The 13,609-nt window shown below is 48.3% G+C and overlaps 1 protein-coding gene across 5 annotated transcripts; it reads left to right on the top strand.

Moving 5' to 3' along the window:
* Positions 1-2,045: 2,045 nt before the first annotated feature.
* LOC113958686 (octopamine receptor-like) lies at positions 2,046-13,328 on the top strand. Of its 5 annotated transcripts, none has more exons than XM_027667166.1 (6): positions 2,046-2,127; positions 5,421-5,474; positions 6,984-7,044; positions 7,161-7,434; positions 9,804-9,980; positions 11,202-13,328. In XM_027667166.1, the coding sequence occupies exons 3-6, from the start codon at positions 7,026-7,028 to the stop codon at positions 11,878-11,880; spliced, it is 1,149 nt and encodes a 382-aa protein (XP_027522967.1). In that variant the 5' UTR covers positions 2,046-2,127; positions 5,421-5,474; positions 6,984-7,025; the 3' UTR covers positions 11,881-13,328. The 5 variants fall into 5 exon arrangements, with proteins under 5 accessions (XP_027522967.1, XP_027522965.1, XP_027522968.1 ...); XM_027667164.1 differs by having other exon boundaries at positions 6,929-7,044; XM_027667163.1 differs by having other exon boundaries at positions 2,074-2,127; positions 5,237-5,474; positions 6,929-7,044.
* Positions 13,329-13,609: the final 281 nt, after the last annotated feature.

Genomic DNA, 13,609 nt, shown 5'->3' with positions numbered 1-13,609 from the left:
ACTTATTTCTCCAGCTTTTCCTTCCTTCCTTCCTTTCCTTCCTCCCTTCTTTCCTTCCTTCCTTCCTTCCCTCCTTCCCTCCCTTCCCTCGAGTGGAAAAACATAGTTTAAACACTATTTTATTATTGTCAAAGGGTAATCTGCTATTTCTGAATACAAAATGATCCAAACATGCTCTTCCATCACAGTTTAGTTATCAATGTCAAACACAAACCCAAAACCTATGAGGGCAACGGCCAGCCAAGAGCTGGGGTATTCCAGGGAGAGGACAGTAAATCTGGGTTTCTTTATTTTTCACCAATCCTACTCAAGAGATTTCTTTTGCAGACTCACTGAGAAAACTCTCCAAGGACGTTTTTGGTTATATGTGAAGCCACAGTCCAAAACCTCTTCAATTCTATTTGGAAAACAGGTGGGAAAGGAGAGGGACTTACTGGTGACAGCAAGCCAGAGTGAAGAGTTGATGCATTTGGGTGTGATTTAGGGGGTTGTTTTAGAGCAGGGGCTATGGATGAGGTTTATACCCAAGCACTCAAAGAACGAGATTTTCACACCTTTTCTTACCAAGCTCATTTTCTGCCAGCTCATTAAGTTGAGTGAGCTCCCAGGGGAGTCCGAGAGGTGTCAGTCACTCCCTCAAGCCCAGACCTGCAGCTGGGAAGAGGGTTTCTCCTTTGCAGGCAGCCAATTTAGCCAGGTTTGCCCCCGGGACATGCCTAAACAACCCACCGCCCAGCTTCCAGCTGCTCCAAAACCCAGCACCCACCATCCCATCGCTCCGAGCCCGACCCAACTTCCCTGGCAAGGCAGGGAGGGACTGGGCAGGTGACATGTCACCAACGCTGATGCCACAGGTTCCTCTTCCAGTCTGGTTTTTTTTGGAATTTTGGTTCATGAACAGAACGCCCTATTTAGCAACAGAGGAGACAACCCCACTGAACGCCGCTTATTTTTATTTTCATGCATCAGATCGCCGTGCCCCTGCAGCTGCGGCGGGGCGGGGGGAGTGGGAAGGGCTGGTTTGAAGGCAGGGAAAAAAAAAAAAAAAGCCCCGTTTCCACGGGGAGCCCCGGCTCCCGGAGGGATGAAACGGCTCCCGGTTGGGAGCGGGGCGGAGGAGCGGGGAGGCGCGGGGAGGAGCGGGGCAGAGGAACGAGCGAGGCGGCTTCCAGGGCTCTCTCGGTAAGTGCTGCCGCCGGCATCCTCATCCCCATCCCCGGGCAGATCCTGAGATCCCCTCCCCGGGCAGGGCTCCCCGTGGGCTGTACTACCACCCCTCGCCGCTCCGGGTGGGACTCCCTCTTTAGCAGGCTTCCCCCAGGCAGGTCCTGTGCCCCCCACCCAAAGGACACACATCCCCAGATAGCGTCTCCCAGCCCGGGCAGGGCTTCTCCCGCTCCTTCCGCATCCCCGAGACAGACCCCGGGCTGGTTCCCCCTGCCCCGGGCTGATGCAGGGGCAGATGTGCTTTCCAGTATCCTCGGGATTTTGCCCTACCAGTGGCCGGGGGCTTTGCTCCCCTGAGGGTTGGCATTCTTACTCCCCGAGTTTTGGAATTTTTTACCCCCGGGAGTTGGATTTGGAACCCCGGGGCTCCCGATTTGCACCCCAGAGGTTGGTGTTTTTGCGCTCAGGGACTGGGGGTTTGGCACCCCAGGGCTTGGTAGTTTGGCAGCACAGGGACTGCGTGTTTGGCACCCCGGCTCAGTCGCTCCCCCAACACCAAAGGGCACCCCCATGTTTGCAGAGCGGGTTTAACTTCGCCTTGAGTTTTACTGCTGTGGTTACGGTCCAGTCTCTCCTCTCTCCTCGGAGCAGTGGTTGCGAGAGAGTTGCTCTGGCTGTGGAGGAGGGTGCCCGTCTGCCGGGGGGGTGATCCCAAACCGCTGTGCGATCCCAAACCGCTGTGCCGGCTGTAGGTGCGGGTTCCGTGTCCTGCGTTGGGGCAGGAGCCATCAGCCTCACGCAGCCGGGCTGGGAGAAGCTCCGTGTGGAGGGATCCGGGAGCCCCGAGAGCTGCTCCGAGTCCTTTGTACCCTACTGCTGAGCAAGATCCACGCTCCGGGCTCAGGGATACTGCTCAGCTGCTTCAAGCCAGCCGGCTGCGTTCAGCTGTCAGATTTGAAGGTAAGGATACTGTTCTTTGCCGGGTTTCCAGCCCCGGGGCTGGTAGAGAGGCCGTGGGAATTGTTCTGTGCCGATTCCACATCTTTAAATGTGGAAAGAAACCATTCGTGCCCTGAGAAATGCTGCCCTTCAAGTGGGAAAGTTGGATAGAGGGAGGGAGAAGGAAAGTCAGTGCAGAGGCTCAGTCGCTGCGTGGCCTCGTTGAATGCAGATTGTACAGGTGGAAGCATCCCCAGGGATGTTCCTGCTCCTTTATCACCACACAGAGCCTTGCACAGTAATGCACTGTTCAACAAATTACTGAGCTGATGCAGTTTTCACTCACGGGGAGGAGGAGGAGGGAAATGTGTTTGAGGTCCTGGGGCAGGTGTGATTTTCGAACCTGCTGCCGTACATTTGTTCGTTCTTGGTTTAGCAGAAGAGCAGAGTCTGACAGCAAACACATTTCCAGTAATGTATTTCTTTTTCATCATTCCTGTAAGATTTTAAAGTGCAGTCAGCCTTGAGATTGCAGAGCTTGTTTCTTTTTTTCCTCCCTTGCCATCAAAATATACCTTTTACTGACAAAATTAACATTTTGCTTGGGATTTTTCTGCAGAATAAATTAGGTCAAACTTTCTGGATATTAAAGGAAAACTAAAATGATGGGGTTGCTTTGCTCAGGCAACCTGAGAGCAGAATCTCAGGCAACCTGAGAACCCATGAGTTTTTTTGAAGGGAAGTAAAACTATAATAAGAACAAATAAGAACAATGCAAACCCCGAGGCATTTGAGATCCCCAGGAAACCTGGGATGTTCCCACATCATGGTACAACTGGGCATTTATCCTGTTGGTTTAAGAGAGCTCCTTAACAGAAAAGACTGAAAGACTGATGTTGTAGAAAGACTCTGGGGTATATGAGCATCACAACCCCATGGGCTGGTGCAGCTCATGGGAGAATTTAAAAGCTGCAATATTTTAAGCTGTGGAAGTACATCCCTGGGAAGGATGGCACATCCTGCTTTGTCCCAATAATTTCCACAGAGATGTTAGGATTGTCTCATCTCCCACTTTCCTGCATTAACAATTCTCCAGGTGGAGAAGCTGCACTTCTCAGTTAACAGGGACTGTGGATGAGCTTCCAAGGCCCCTCTGCCTGGGGATCCTTGAAAAGGAATCAGGAGCAGCAAGACCCTGTTGTCTGCACTCTACATTAGGGTTCAGGGTCCAGGCCTGAAGTTTCAAGCACCCATCATCCCTTTCTTTTGTCGTAGGGAAGTCATGGATGTCAAATAATGGCAGCCTTATTTCCAATCCTCAGCCTGTCTTTGTGTTGACCAAAGAATAGTAAGATAAGAGAGTTTTTCTTTAATGTTTTTTCAGTGTGGGCACATCTATCTCCTGGTTTTGTTCATCACTGAGTCATACTCCTGGATATATCCCGCATTAAGAAACCTTCTGTGAGTTTATCACTTGAGAAGACCTTTTAACCCAGGCTGGTGGCTAAAACGGCACTTGAGGAGCACAGGGCACTTGTAAAGAGGAACTCTAATAACCGTGTCCTAATGCTGCTTAAAGTTTGAGAGTGGTGTGTATTTGCAGAGCAGTAGCAGGGTAATGTTCTGTAAGTAACAATCTGCTTTAATTAGAGCTGTACTAACACTGATACAGACTTAATGACCGTCTGGGAACAGTCATTTGCAGAAAAAGGAAAATGTGGCTTTGAAACCTTCTTGTTTCAGAGTTACATCTAAAAGACTTCTCCTCTATCATTCTCATCTATCCACGGCTATAGAACAAAAATCTGACACCATTTTTTTAAAACCTAAAGACCTGGTGTTTTACAAACCAATGCCAGATTTTAAGGTTTAAACCATAGGTTTTTCGTCAAAACTGATTTTTGCTGTTCATGTCTTAGAAGCCCCATGGTCGTCTGGGACAACGTGGGGCTGACTGGGTGGTGCTCATTGTTTCCATTAAACTGGCTAGGGGTCAGCTTGAGGTGGGAATCAGAGGACTGTTTCCAGACCTTACAGAGGTACCAGAGGTGTGAGGACACCAGCATCTCCCAGCAGATATGGGACATGAGCTGGGAGATGGACGTGGAGCACGGAATGGCCCTTGAAGTGGCAGGTTCTGGAACTTGGCTGGCTGTGTGGCCACGGGTTGTCTCCATGTGGTTTTCCCAGCTGGCAGTCACTGTGCTGTCTGTGCAGAGCATGCGGGGGGGGGGAGAATAGGCTGAACAGTTTTCCTGCCAGGAAGTGTGGCTGCATTGAAATCCAACTGTTCTGCAGGAGCTCATCCAGCCTGGTGACATCCTCAGTGGGGCTGTTACAAAGAGTGGCGCAGATTATCCCCTTTCCTGTCAGTAACAGAAGAGCTGGAGACAGGATGCTTTATTTTATTTTTATGGGGTGATACTGGGATGTGAAATGTCCAAGGAACATTTTCATTAAGACTGAGGTACTTAAGACACCCTGCAGACTTCTAGCAGTGCTGGCTCAGGGGGCTGCCACAGAGATGATGTCCAAAAAATGTGCCTGTTCATCCCAGCTTGGCTGAGTAGAAGCTTTCTTTCTTACCTTCTTAGTTATTTCTAGACAGCTTTAGTTATTTCTTGATTTTACTTTTTTTAATTTTAACTTGAAAAAAAGGAAACCACTAAATCCAGCAAATAAATAGAAGAAAAAGGGAGGGAGCTGAGGATTTTGAAGGATGAGTGAATGCATGTAATACATGATTACATCCAAGGACAAGGTCAGCATTTCTATTAGAAAAAGCAGCCCAGCTTCACAATCATATGGGAGTGCCTGGAAGAAGTGAGTAGGTATGTGGATGAGAAGCACCTAGTTGGTGTAGCCTGCTTGGATTTCTGAAAGGTTTTCAATATGGTCCCTCATGGTGGGGGATTTTAAGGAAACTTAATAGTCCTGAGTTAAGAAGGAAGTTCCTTGTGTGAATAAATACTTGTCTTGAAGGTGAAATGGGGGGGGGGAAGTGGACAGTGAGTCAGCATGTGGAAGAGAGGCCACTGATGCTCTTTGCAAGGATAGGGGCTGGGATATGTGGGAACCTATAAACCTCCAACTGGAAAAATCATGACTCCCGAAGTGGTGATATTTGCAGGTGAAACAAAGTTTAATCAGGGCATGAAGGATAAGGAAGGCCTGACTCAATGAATTGTAGAAAAGCTTTTATGAGGCTCAGTGAGCATTAAAGTCGAAGAAGAAACTCAGCTGTGAAATGATGGAGTTTGGGGAAGATGAAGAGAACTCAATTTCCTCATTTCATCCTATTTTCCCATCTAAAGCTGCTGTTACTGCTCAGGAACAAGACCTTTGGATGGTGACAGCCCAATGGAAAGGTCAGTTCAGTGCTCAGCACCAATCAAACCAGCAAACCGAGCCTGGAACGGTCATAAAAGGGAAGCAGAACAAAACAGAGATTATGCCCTTAGATAAACCCACAGTCCATTTACCTCTCGGAATTTTTTTTGAGTTTTGGTCCATCCCAGAGGCACAGAAGAGCAGGAGGGATGGACAGGAATCCTCCATTGCTTCTGTACGAGGAATGAGCAAATTGGCAGAGGCTCTTCAGCCTGACTGAGAGAAGAAGAGGGGCCTTGAGGATGTGACAGAGGTTAAAGAGCCCATCAGTGCCATTGAGAGAGAGGATGGGGATTGTTTGCATGATGTGTCTTCCAAGGACCAGCGGGCACCAAGGGAAACTAGCTGGTGACAGGCTCAGAACAAACAAAAACAGGTGTTTCTTTGCATGGTGCATAGCTGAGCTGTGGGAGGTGTTGCTGTGGGAGGTCATGAATGCTAAAAGTTTGCTGGGCCAAAGGGGAAGCAGGACAACTTCATGGTTTAGAAGTTCTCAGAACCATCTTCAGAGGTAATTCTGGATCATAGGCTGCTGGAAGGAAAAACAGATACCAGGGACATTTTGCTACATTCTGCTTTGTTCTTACAATGCTCCCAAGGCAAAGTTTGGCCACTGAGAGATGAGACATGTAGGACTACAGGGGTTTTTATGGAGACCCACCCTCAGGCTGCACTCAGTAGTGATGCCTTGGAGACACGGGATTGACCTGAGGGTACTGTACAAGCAGAGCCTGGTCACAGGAAAAGTGATGGTATTTAAATAATAACAGTTTGACATCTGGAAATAATTCTATACTTCTCTTTTCTCCACAGGTTTTGTCTTTGCTCTTAGCCACAACAGTATGTTTCAAACTGCTGGATTTTCTGCAGCACATCATTCCCACCTTCCCAGGTGTTTGTGGCACCACTCAGTCAAAGTCTGGGAACTGAGCTGTGGACACAAACACATGAATTTCCTCAACTGGAAAATCCAAATTGAAAAATGATTAAGCTCCCTGTGTGGTTACAGGCAGCCCTGCATGGCCATTCAGACTGGAAGATGAAGCTGCCCATGATGGCAGTAAAAAATCTCTTAACTTCAGAGCCTGAAAAAGCACCAGGACAACCCAGGGCAGGGCATGGGCTGGGCAGTGGGGTTTTGGGAGCAGCCAGCCTGGGCAAGCAGCCTCAGCTGGTCTGAGGGTGGCAAAGATGATGATGATGAGAATACAGAATCATAGAATGGTTTAGGTTGGAAAGGACTTTAAAGATCATCTAGTTCCAGCCCCTACACTTTGTGGACATGGCACGCTCTTCAATGGGATTTAGCCCAGCTGCTTTAATTTTTGCTTTCAGTTGTTTGCTTGTCCTTTCTCTGATCTCAGAACACTTCTTTTTTCTTTTGTTTTTCTTTTGTCTCACACTTCATCTGATGATGCATTTTTGTTCACAGAAGGGCTTTTAATTGCCATGAAGGACTTATGCTGCACATTTATTCTCACCCTTAGGATTTCAGACACTTCTAATGGACTCATAACCATGGGACAGTGATGGCACAGGCACAGCAGGGTGCGTGGATTTTCCTTGGAGTAAATAAAGCATAAACAATATTTCTGTCCTTCATTTCACACACCTACAAGTCGTGCATCAAAGTAATTTTGTTTTTCCCCTTTTCTCTCCTTCAGATTTTAACAGTGGGAAGATGCTGATGGACAAAAATGAAACTTGGCTCTCTAATTTCTCCTCTGCTGCCTCCTCCTTTGTGAGGAGAGGGATCGGGCTCCAAGAGGTGGTCATTGGCCTGATCCTCACCCTCATCGACCTGATCACCCTCCTGGGAAATACCGTGGTCTTCCTCTGCCCCGTGGTGGAGAAGAGGCTACGCACTGTCACCTACATGTTCATCATGTCCTTAGCCATGGCAGACTTCCTTGTGGCCTGTCTGGTCATGCCTTTCAGGTGAGGAGTGTCACTGGTACAGTGACATGTGCACCAATGTCCTTTCTCCCTGCTCTGCATCCGCTCTTTGAGCAGGGCTGGCTGGAAGTTCACCTGCTGGGCTTAACTGTGAGTTGGTGATTATTTGTCCTTCCATATCTCTACCCTGTCTTATGGATTCCCTTATAATGGATGGAGAGACAATTCCCAAGGGTGTTTTTTCCTGATGGCCACACAGAGACTCTGGCTATCTGAACCAGATATCCAGCTTTGCCTGTGATTCCAGGACAATGAGTCCCCTCTTCCAGGAACAGCTCTGTGTTGCACGTGGGGCCAGCATGGTTGGTAGATGATTTTGCAGGCTCCAAGTGTTTGGGGAATGTGAGCTGAGGACTGCATTAAGAGCAGTGACTGCTGATGGAGTGGTTGTTGTATCCCATCTTTTCTGCTGTCTTGGCTTCCTATCTATGTTGCTCCCTTGAATTTCAGTTTGCTCCTCAGTTGGCATGCTAGCACATGCCAAAGAGAAGGAAAATAAGTGACCTTAGGAGCCAGTTTGGCTCAGGAAAATGTGACAGAAAGGATAAACAAGGTAGTCACCTGGTGCCTTAATCTCAAGAGTAAAACATCTATTTTGTTCCTGGTTTGGCTTGTTTGAAGGAGTGGCTCAGCTGAGCTTAGCTTGTTGTCTGGGTACTCCAGCCAGCCCAGTCGTTTCCAGGCTGAGGACTTCCAACTACTCTTTCCTTTTGCAAGTGTAAGTAACCACAGAGGTGGCTTCACTTCTGCTCAAGCTGTGCATCTTTTTTTTTTTTTTTTTGGCTTTTACTATTCCTTCTTACCCAGCTTCATTTCCAAGCTGCAGAGAAACCTTTTATGTCAGAGAAGAGGGAACAGGTGTCCACTACCCCGTGGTGTAAGAACATCTGCTAAGACAGCTGCATCCCACCAGATGTGTGCGAATGAGAGCCAGACACCTCCTCAGCTGGGGGGTGTGTGTGGGAATGTCCTGACAGCAGCATGGATACTTCTGGAAGGCCACAGCACTCACACCACAGGCTCTGCAGCACCTCTGGGGATAAGGAGGGCTCTGAGGAATGGCAACAAGGCACCCAAGTCCATGACAGAACCTGTGCTTCAATTCTGCATGTCATTTCCCCATCTGAAAAAGAGCCATGAAACCTTTCCATGTGTGTGCAGTGGGACCCTTCATGATGCCTTCATGAGGACCATCACAGTGTAGGGACAGGCTCTGCTGTAGATCAATGTTTGCTTGAATTTTTGCTGGTCATCCCCCAGAACAAAGAGCTGCCAAGGGCTGGGACCTTTTAGCTGCACTGCACCCACCTACAGCAGTTGTTGTGCTCTGGAACAACCTTCACAAGTAATTTTAAGGAGTTGTTGCCAATCAGATGTAGATCAGGCATTGTTTTCTCTCTCCTCTGACACCAAGTTACTCTTTCTGCCCTTGCTGGAAGCAGAGCCCACCCGAGCTCTGCGGAGCAACAGCCTTGATCTCACTGCATTTAACCAGCAAGCTGGGAAGTTACAGGATAATTAAAGCTTTGCAGGACTAGGGAGTTACTCATCAAATTCACACACGATGATTTCAGAAGCACCCCAGGAGTTGCAGAAAGCTGGTGAAAGAAACGGGAAGTGAATGGCATCTCATTGAATGCTATAGAAACATGCATCAGCCTTCCTACAGCTGCCATATGTTTCTTCCTTCGCTGCTCACTTCTCACAGGCCCCTCTTGACTTTGCTGGAAGTATTTTTGGTATAATGTCTGCTTTTTGCTAGTGTGTTTACCTCACTGAGGCATTTATGAGCTACATAATGTACAAGCTGCATAGTCTTCCTACCAGAATTTTTTTTTTTTTAACCAAGAGTTGAAATCCTCTAGTTTTGAAGGGCGAGATCAGATGTAAAGTGAATCTCTTAGGGCACTGGAAAAAAACTGTAATAAACGAAGCTGTGCAGATGTAAATTTGGGGAGTTTTGTGGGGCAAAGCCCCTCTCTCAAGGCACCTACTCGGGATGCAGGCAAGAAGCACAGGTTTGGTCTTTAGCCACACTCCACTTGTGGGTTATTGCCCTGGGTTGTGCTTTGAGGATGAATACCTGCTGTCAGAGCTGCATTCCCATCTTTAGTACCTCCGTGATGAAATGTGGCATTATCTCTGTGCAGTCATGAAGAAATAGAATCACAGAATGGTTTGGGTTGGAAGGGACCTTAAAAATCATTTAGTTCCACAACCCTGCCATGGGCAGGGACACCTTCCACTAGACCAGGTTGCTCAGAGGCCCATCCAACCTGGCCTTGATCACTTCCAGGGAATGCACAAACTCAGCCCTTCGAGCTTTGATTTCCACCTGTTTTCTCTCGCAGTATCATTTACGAGGTGACGGGGATGTGGCTGTTTGGGAAGCTTTTCTGCAAAGTCTGGATCTCCTTTGATGTCATGTTCTGCACGGCATCCATTGTCACACTGTGCTTCATCAGCCTGGACAGATACTGCTCCGTGGTGACCCCCTACCACTACTCCAGAAGGATGTCCCGTGGCAGGTGAGTGGAGTTGCTTCTTGCTTTGGTTTCCTCCAAATTGTCACTTGGGCGTGGCCTGCATTGAATTTGAACCGAATGAGCTACTGACAGCTGCTGCCCAGAAGCAGAGTGTTGTGGCAAAAGGGTCTTTGCACTGTTTAAATCTCTGTTGAAAATGTTCCACGTGGTGCCAGAGAAGAGGAGGATTCAGCTGAGCTGGTTTGATGGCGCTCCTGGAAAAGCAGTTTTTGAGCTAAGGATGGGTTGCAAAATGGGTAGAAACTAGTGATACGGGCTGATTGGACCTAAAACTTTTGCCCTTTAAAGGCATTTCATGGGCATTTCATAGAATCATAGAATGGTTTGGGCTGGAAGAGACCTTAAAGATCATCCAGCTCCAACCTCCCTGCCACGGGCAGGGGCACCTTCAGCTAGATCAGGCTGCTCAAAGCCCCATCCAGCCTGGCCTTGAACACTGCCATGGATGGGGAAGGACTTTGAAGCACTTCCAAGGACTAAGGGAAAGAGACCCAGAAGAATGCATGTAGCACTACTCTTCCCTCTCTTAAGCTCATCATGTTTTCTGAAGTGATATTCAGGGAAAACCAGAAGAGTGTATAAGCTCCTGGGCTGGTTTCATGCAGAAGGTTGAAATGAGGACTGAAGGGTAGGGAAAGTCATCTGAGAGTGGGCAGAGAGGACACTGCAGCAGTGGGATGCTTTACAGGGGGAGTTCAGGCTCCTTTGGGCATATTTTTCTGCCTCTGTACCCCTTGCTTTGTATGATATGCTGAATGTGTGCAAAAGTGAGGAAGGGGCTGTGTGGCCACCCATGTGCAGGTTCTGTGATGTTGTGTCCATCAGCTCCACCCCCATCATGCCTCAGAGGGTGAGAAAATGGCTAGATATTAAAAGCTGAAACCAAACTGAAAAATCCTCATGCTGTTGTTTTAAATAGTAACAAACATCCTCTGTAAAACCTTTCCTCCTCTTTTTTCAAACAGCTCTGAGCATTCCTTTTGCCGCCCCCAATTCTGTAAACCAGCGACCAATTACCCAGTTGTTAAGAGATATTCACGTCTGGACTTGTTGTACCCCAGCTTTGTCCCTTCTCCAAGCCCTGCTGGACTGCTGAGCAGTGATATCCCACACAGGTTACCATGGGGATTGAATCGTACTGGATGTTCTCAACTCAAAATTACTCAGACCCTCTCTCCCCTCCCCGTCTCTTTCCTTTTGCAGATGCATTGTGATGACCTGCATGGTCTGGGTGTATTCCTCCCTCATTTCCTTCCTTCCTGTCATGCAAGGCTGGAACGAGATCCCCGGGGTGGACTTTGATGCGGGCAGGGAATGCATCTTTGTCACCAACTGGATTTTTGCCATCGTGGCTTCTGCCCTGGCATTTTTCGTTCCCTTCATGGTGATGTGCAGCATGTATTTCTTCATCTACCGAGCTTCACGGCTCAAGGCAACCCGTATCATGTCCCAGACCCTGGAGATTCACTACCACCCCAACAGCAAGCGGCAGAACCACCTGCAGCTGGAGAACAAGGCCACGAGGACCATCAGCATCATCATCTCAGTCTTCGTGCTCTGCTGGCTGCCCTACTTTGTCCTGAACGTCTGGCTCGCTGCCAGGGGCACCGACTCCACCAGCACGGTCCTGGTCGACACCTTCAAGATCATCACCTGGTTGGGATACTGCAACTCCACCATCAACCCGATGCTCTACGCCTTCCTGAACAGGGACTTCCAGCGGGCCCTGAAGAAGCTGCTCATTTGCAGGCACAGGTCTCAGGTGGACATTGGAGAAGACATGGTTTCCATCGCCACCTTCTCCAAGACCGCTCCAGATCTGGAATACAGCACAACGGTGCCGGTGCCCAACGGTGCCCTGAAGGGCAAACCCAAGTCATAGGGATGCAGGGTCAGTCGCTGGAGGTGGTGATACAGAAGGTGCCAGAGCACATCCTAATGGAAAAATAATGGGTAGCAAAATAAGGGAAGGAGAGGCTGGAATACTGCAGCTGGAGACGTACAACAAAGATGCATTTCTTAACCTTCCACAGTTATAAGAATGAGGAACTTTGATATTTTCGGGACAATTTGTGATACTAATGGAGTTAATTCCTTCCTGGATATTTTTTTTTTAATGAGTATTTCCCAAGACAAATTCAACCATAATGTTGGGGAAAAAAATATCAGTATGATAATGTGAACTCATCTTCGTGTGCATCCTGGTGATCTGTGTCAGGTGGGACAGTGTTTCTTATCAAGCCACTGTAGCTCTCATTTCACAACTTCATTACAGACTTACCCAGTTTCAGTAACTCCACGTGTATCAGTCTGGGTGTGGGAATTAAGACGGATGTGGCCAAAGAGCAGAGCTCACTTGTTACCGAGGCACCAGTCTGCAGCCTGGGCTGTTGCTCAAGGTTCAGCTCTCTTGCTTCTGAGGTACTGAGAGGTTTAGAGCTTTCTGGGGCTTTCTGTGAATTATCTGTGAGCTAATTCTGGAAGGAAACATCCTATGTGGCAGAGCCCAGGAGATGAGCAAGACTTGCTGTGATGCCAAGAGCACTGAGTGCCCAGGAGTTTCAAAGGGGGCTACAGGTGGCTGACACCCCCCAAAGAGAGGATGTGAAGAAGAATCATTACTCACCTGTGTTTTGCACTGTGATGTCTATGGACCACACAGACATAAAAAAAAAATCATGATAAATGGGAACCACCATTTTTACTACTTCCAAGTGCTTGTCTGGACTTCCAACAGCTTTTCTGTAGCAGGGTGACATGAGGGCTGGTGACCTCTGAGACAACAGCCATCGCTTCCCCAGCACAGTTGTGGTGGGGTCTCACACTGGTTTATGTGGGAGGGTCACTGCACTCAGAGCCTGCTCTTAGACTGATCTTCTGTGGGCATGAAACACTTCAAAGATGGTTTCTGAAATATCTCCTTTTGAGTTTCAATCACTTCCTTGGGACAGGCAAGGCTTCTGCAGAGCAAGCAAAGCAGAAAGATGTCCAGGCTAACATTTAATGCTAAAACTACCAGACTGAGGCACTGAGAGGGGTGAAGAACTTCATTTTGCTGAAAAATTAAAAAAAGGGGAGGATAATACAAGTTCTGAGTCCTTCTGCTCTTCCACCTCAAATGTAGCTGAGGACTGTCCTCAGAGGTGTAGCAAAATGCAAGTATGTCCTGCCTGGAGCAGCTCAGCTACTGAAAACACGGGTACAAGGGTCAGGAGTTCTCTCTCAAGAGTCTGGTAGAAAAAACAGCCCTGACCTGGGGTTGCAACACTGGTTCTGCTGTCAAATGGCTCTTCATGGAGTGGGTTAGGTCTCCCAGATCCTACAACTCCAGTAACAACATGGAAATGGTAAGTAGAGTAACTACACCTTATTCTGGGGGCAGCATCTAAGTCCAGGGGGCACAAGGGTGGACAGGGCAGGATTCTTGCTGCTGCCACCCTGTTACTTTTGATAAAACAGGACAAGGAATGATGTTCCAGCCCCAAGAGCTTTGGGGGGGAAGGCAGATGAGGGACAGGTAAATATCCTCTGTAAGAAGGGTATTGAGACAGTGCATCACAGCCCCAGTCAAAGCCCTTCCTGCAGGGCTGTAGGCTCCCAGCTATCCCAGT

The sequence above is a fragment of the Corapipo altera genome, unplaced genomic scaffold, assembly GCF_003945725.1.
Source record: "Corapipo altera isolate COAL_440 unplaced genomic scaffold, ASM394572v1 230, whole genome shotgun sequence".
NCBI classification, from domain to species: domain Eukaryota; kingdom Metazoa; phylum Chordata; class Aves; order Passeriformes; family Pipridae; genus Corapipo; species Corapipo altera.
This window is presented reverse-complemented; position numbering and strand designations above follow the sequence as displayed.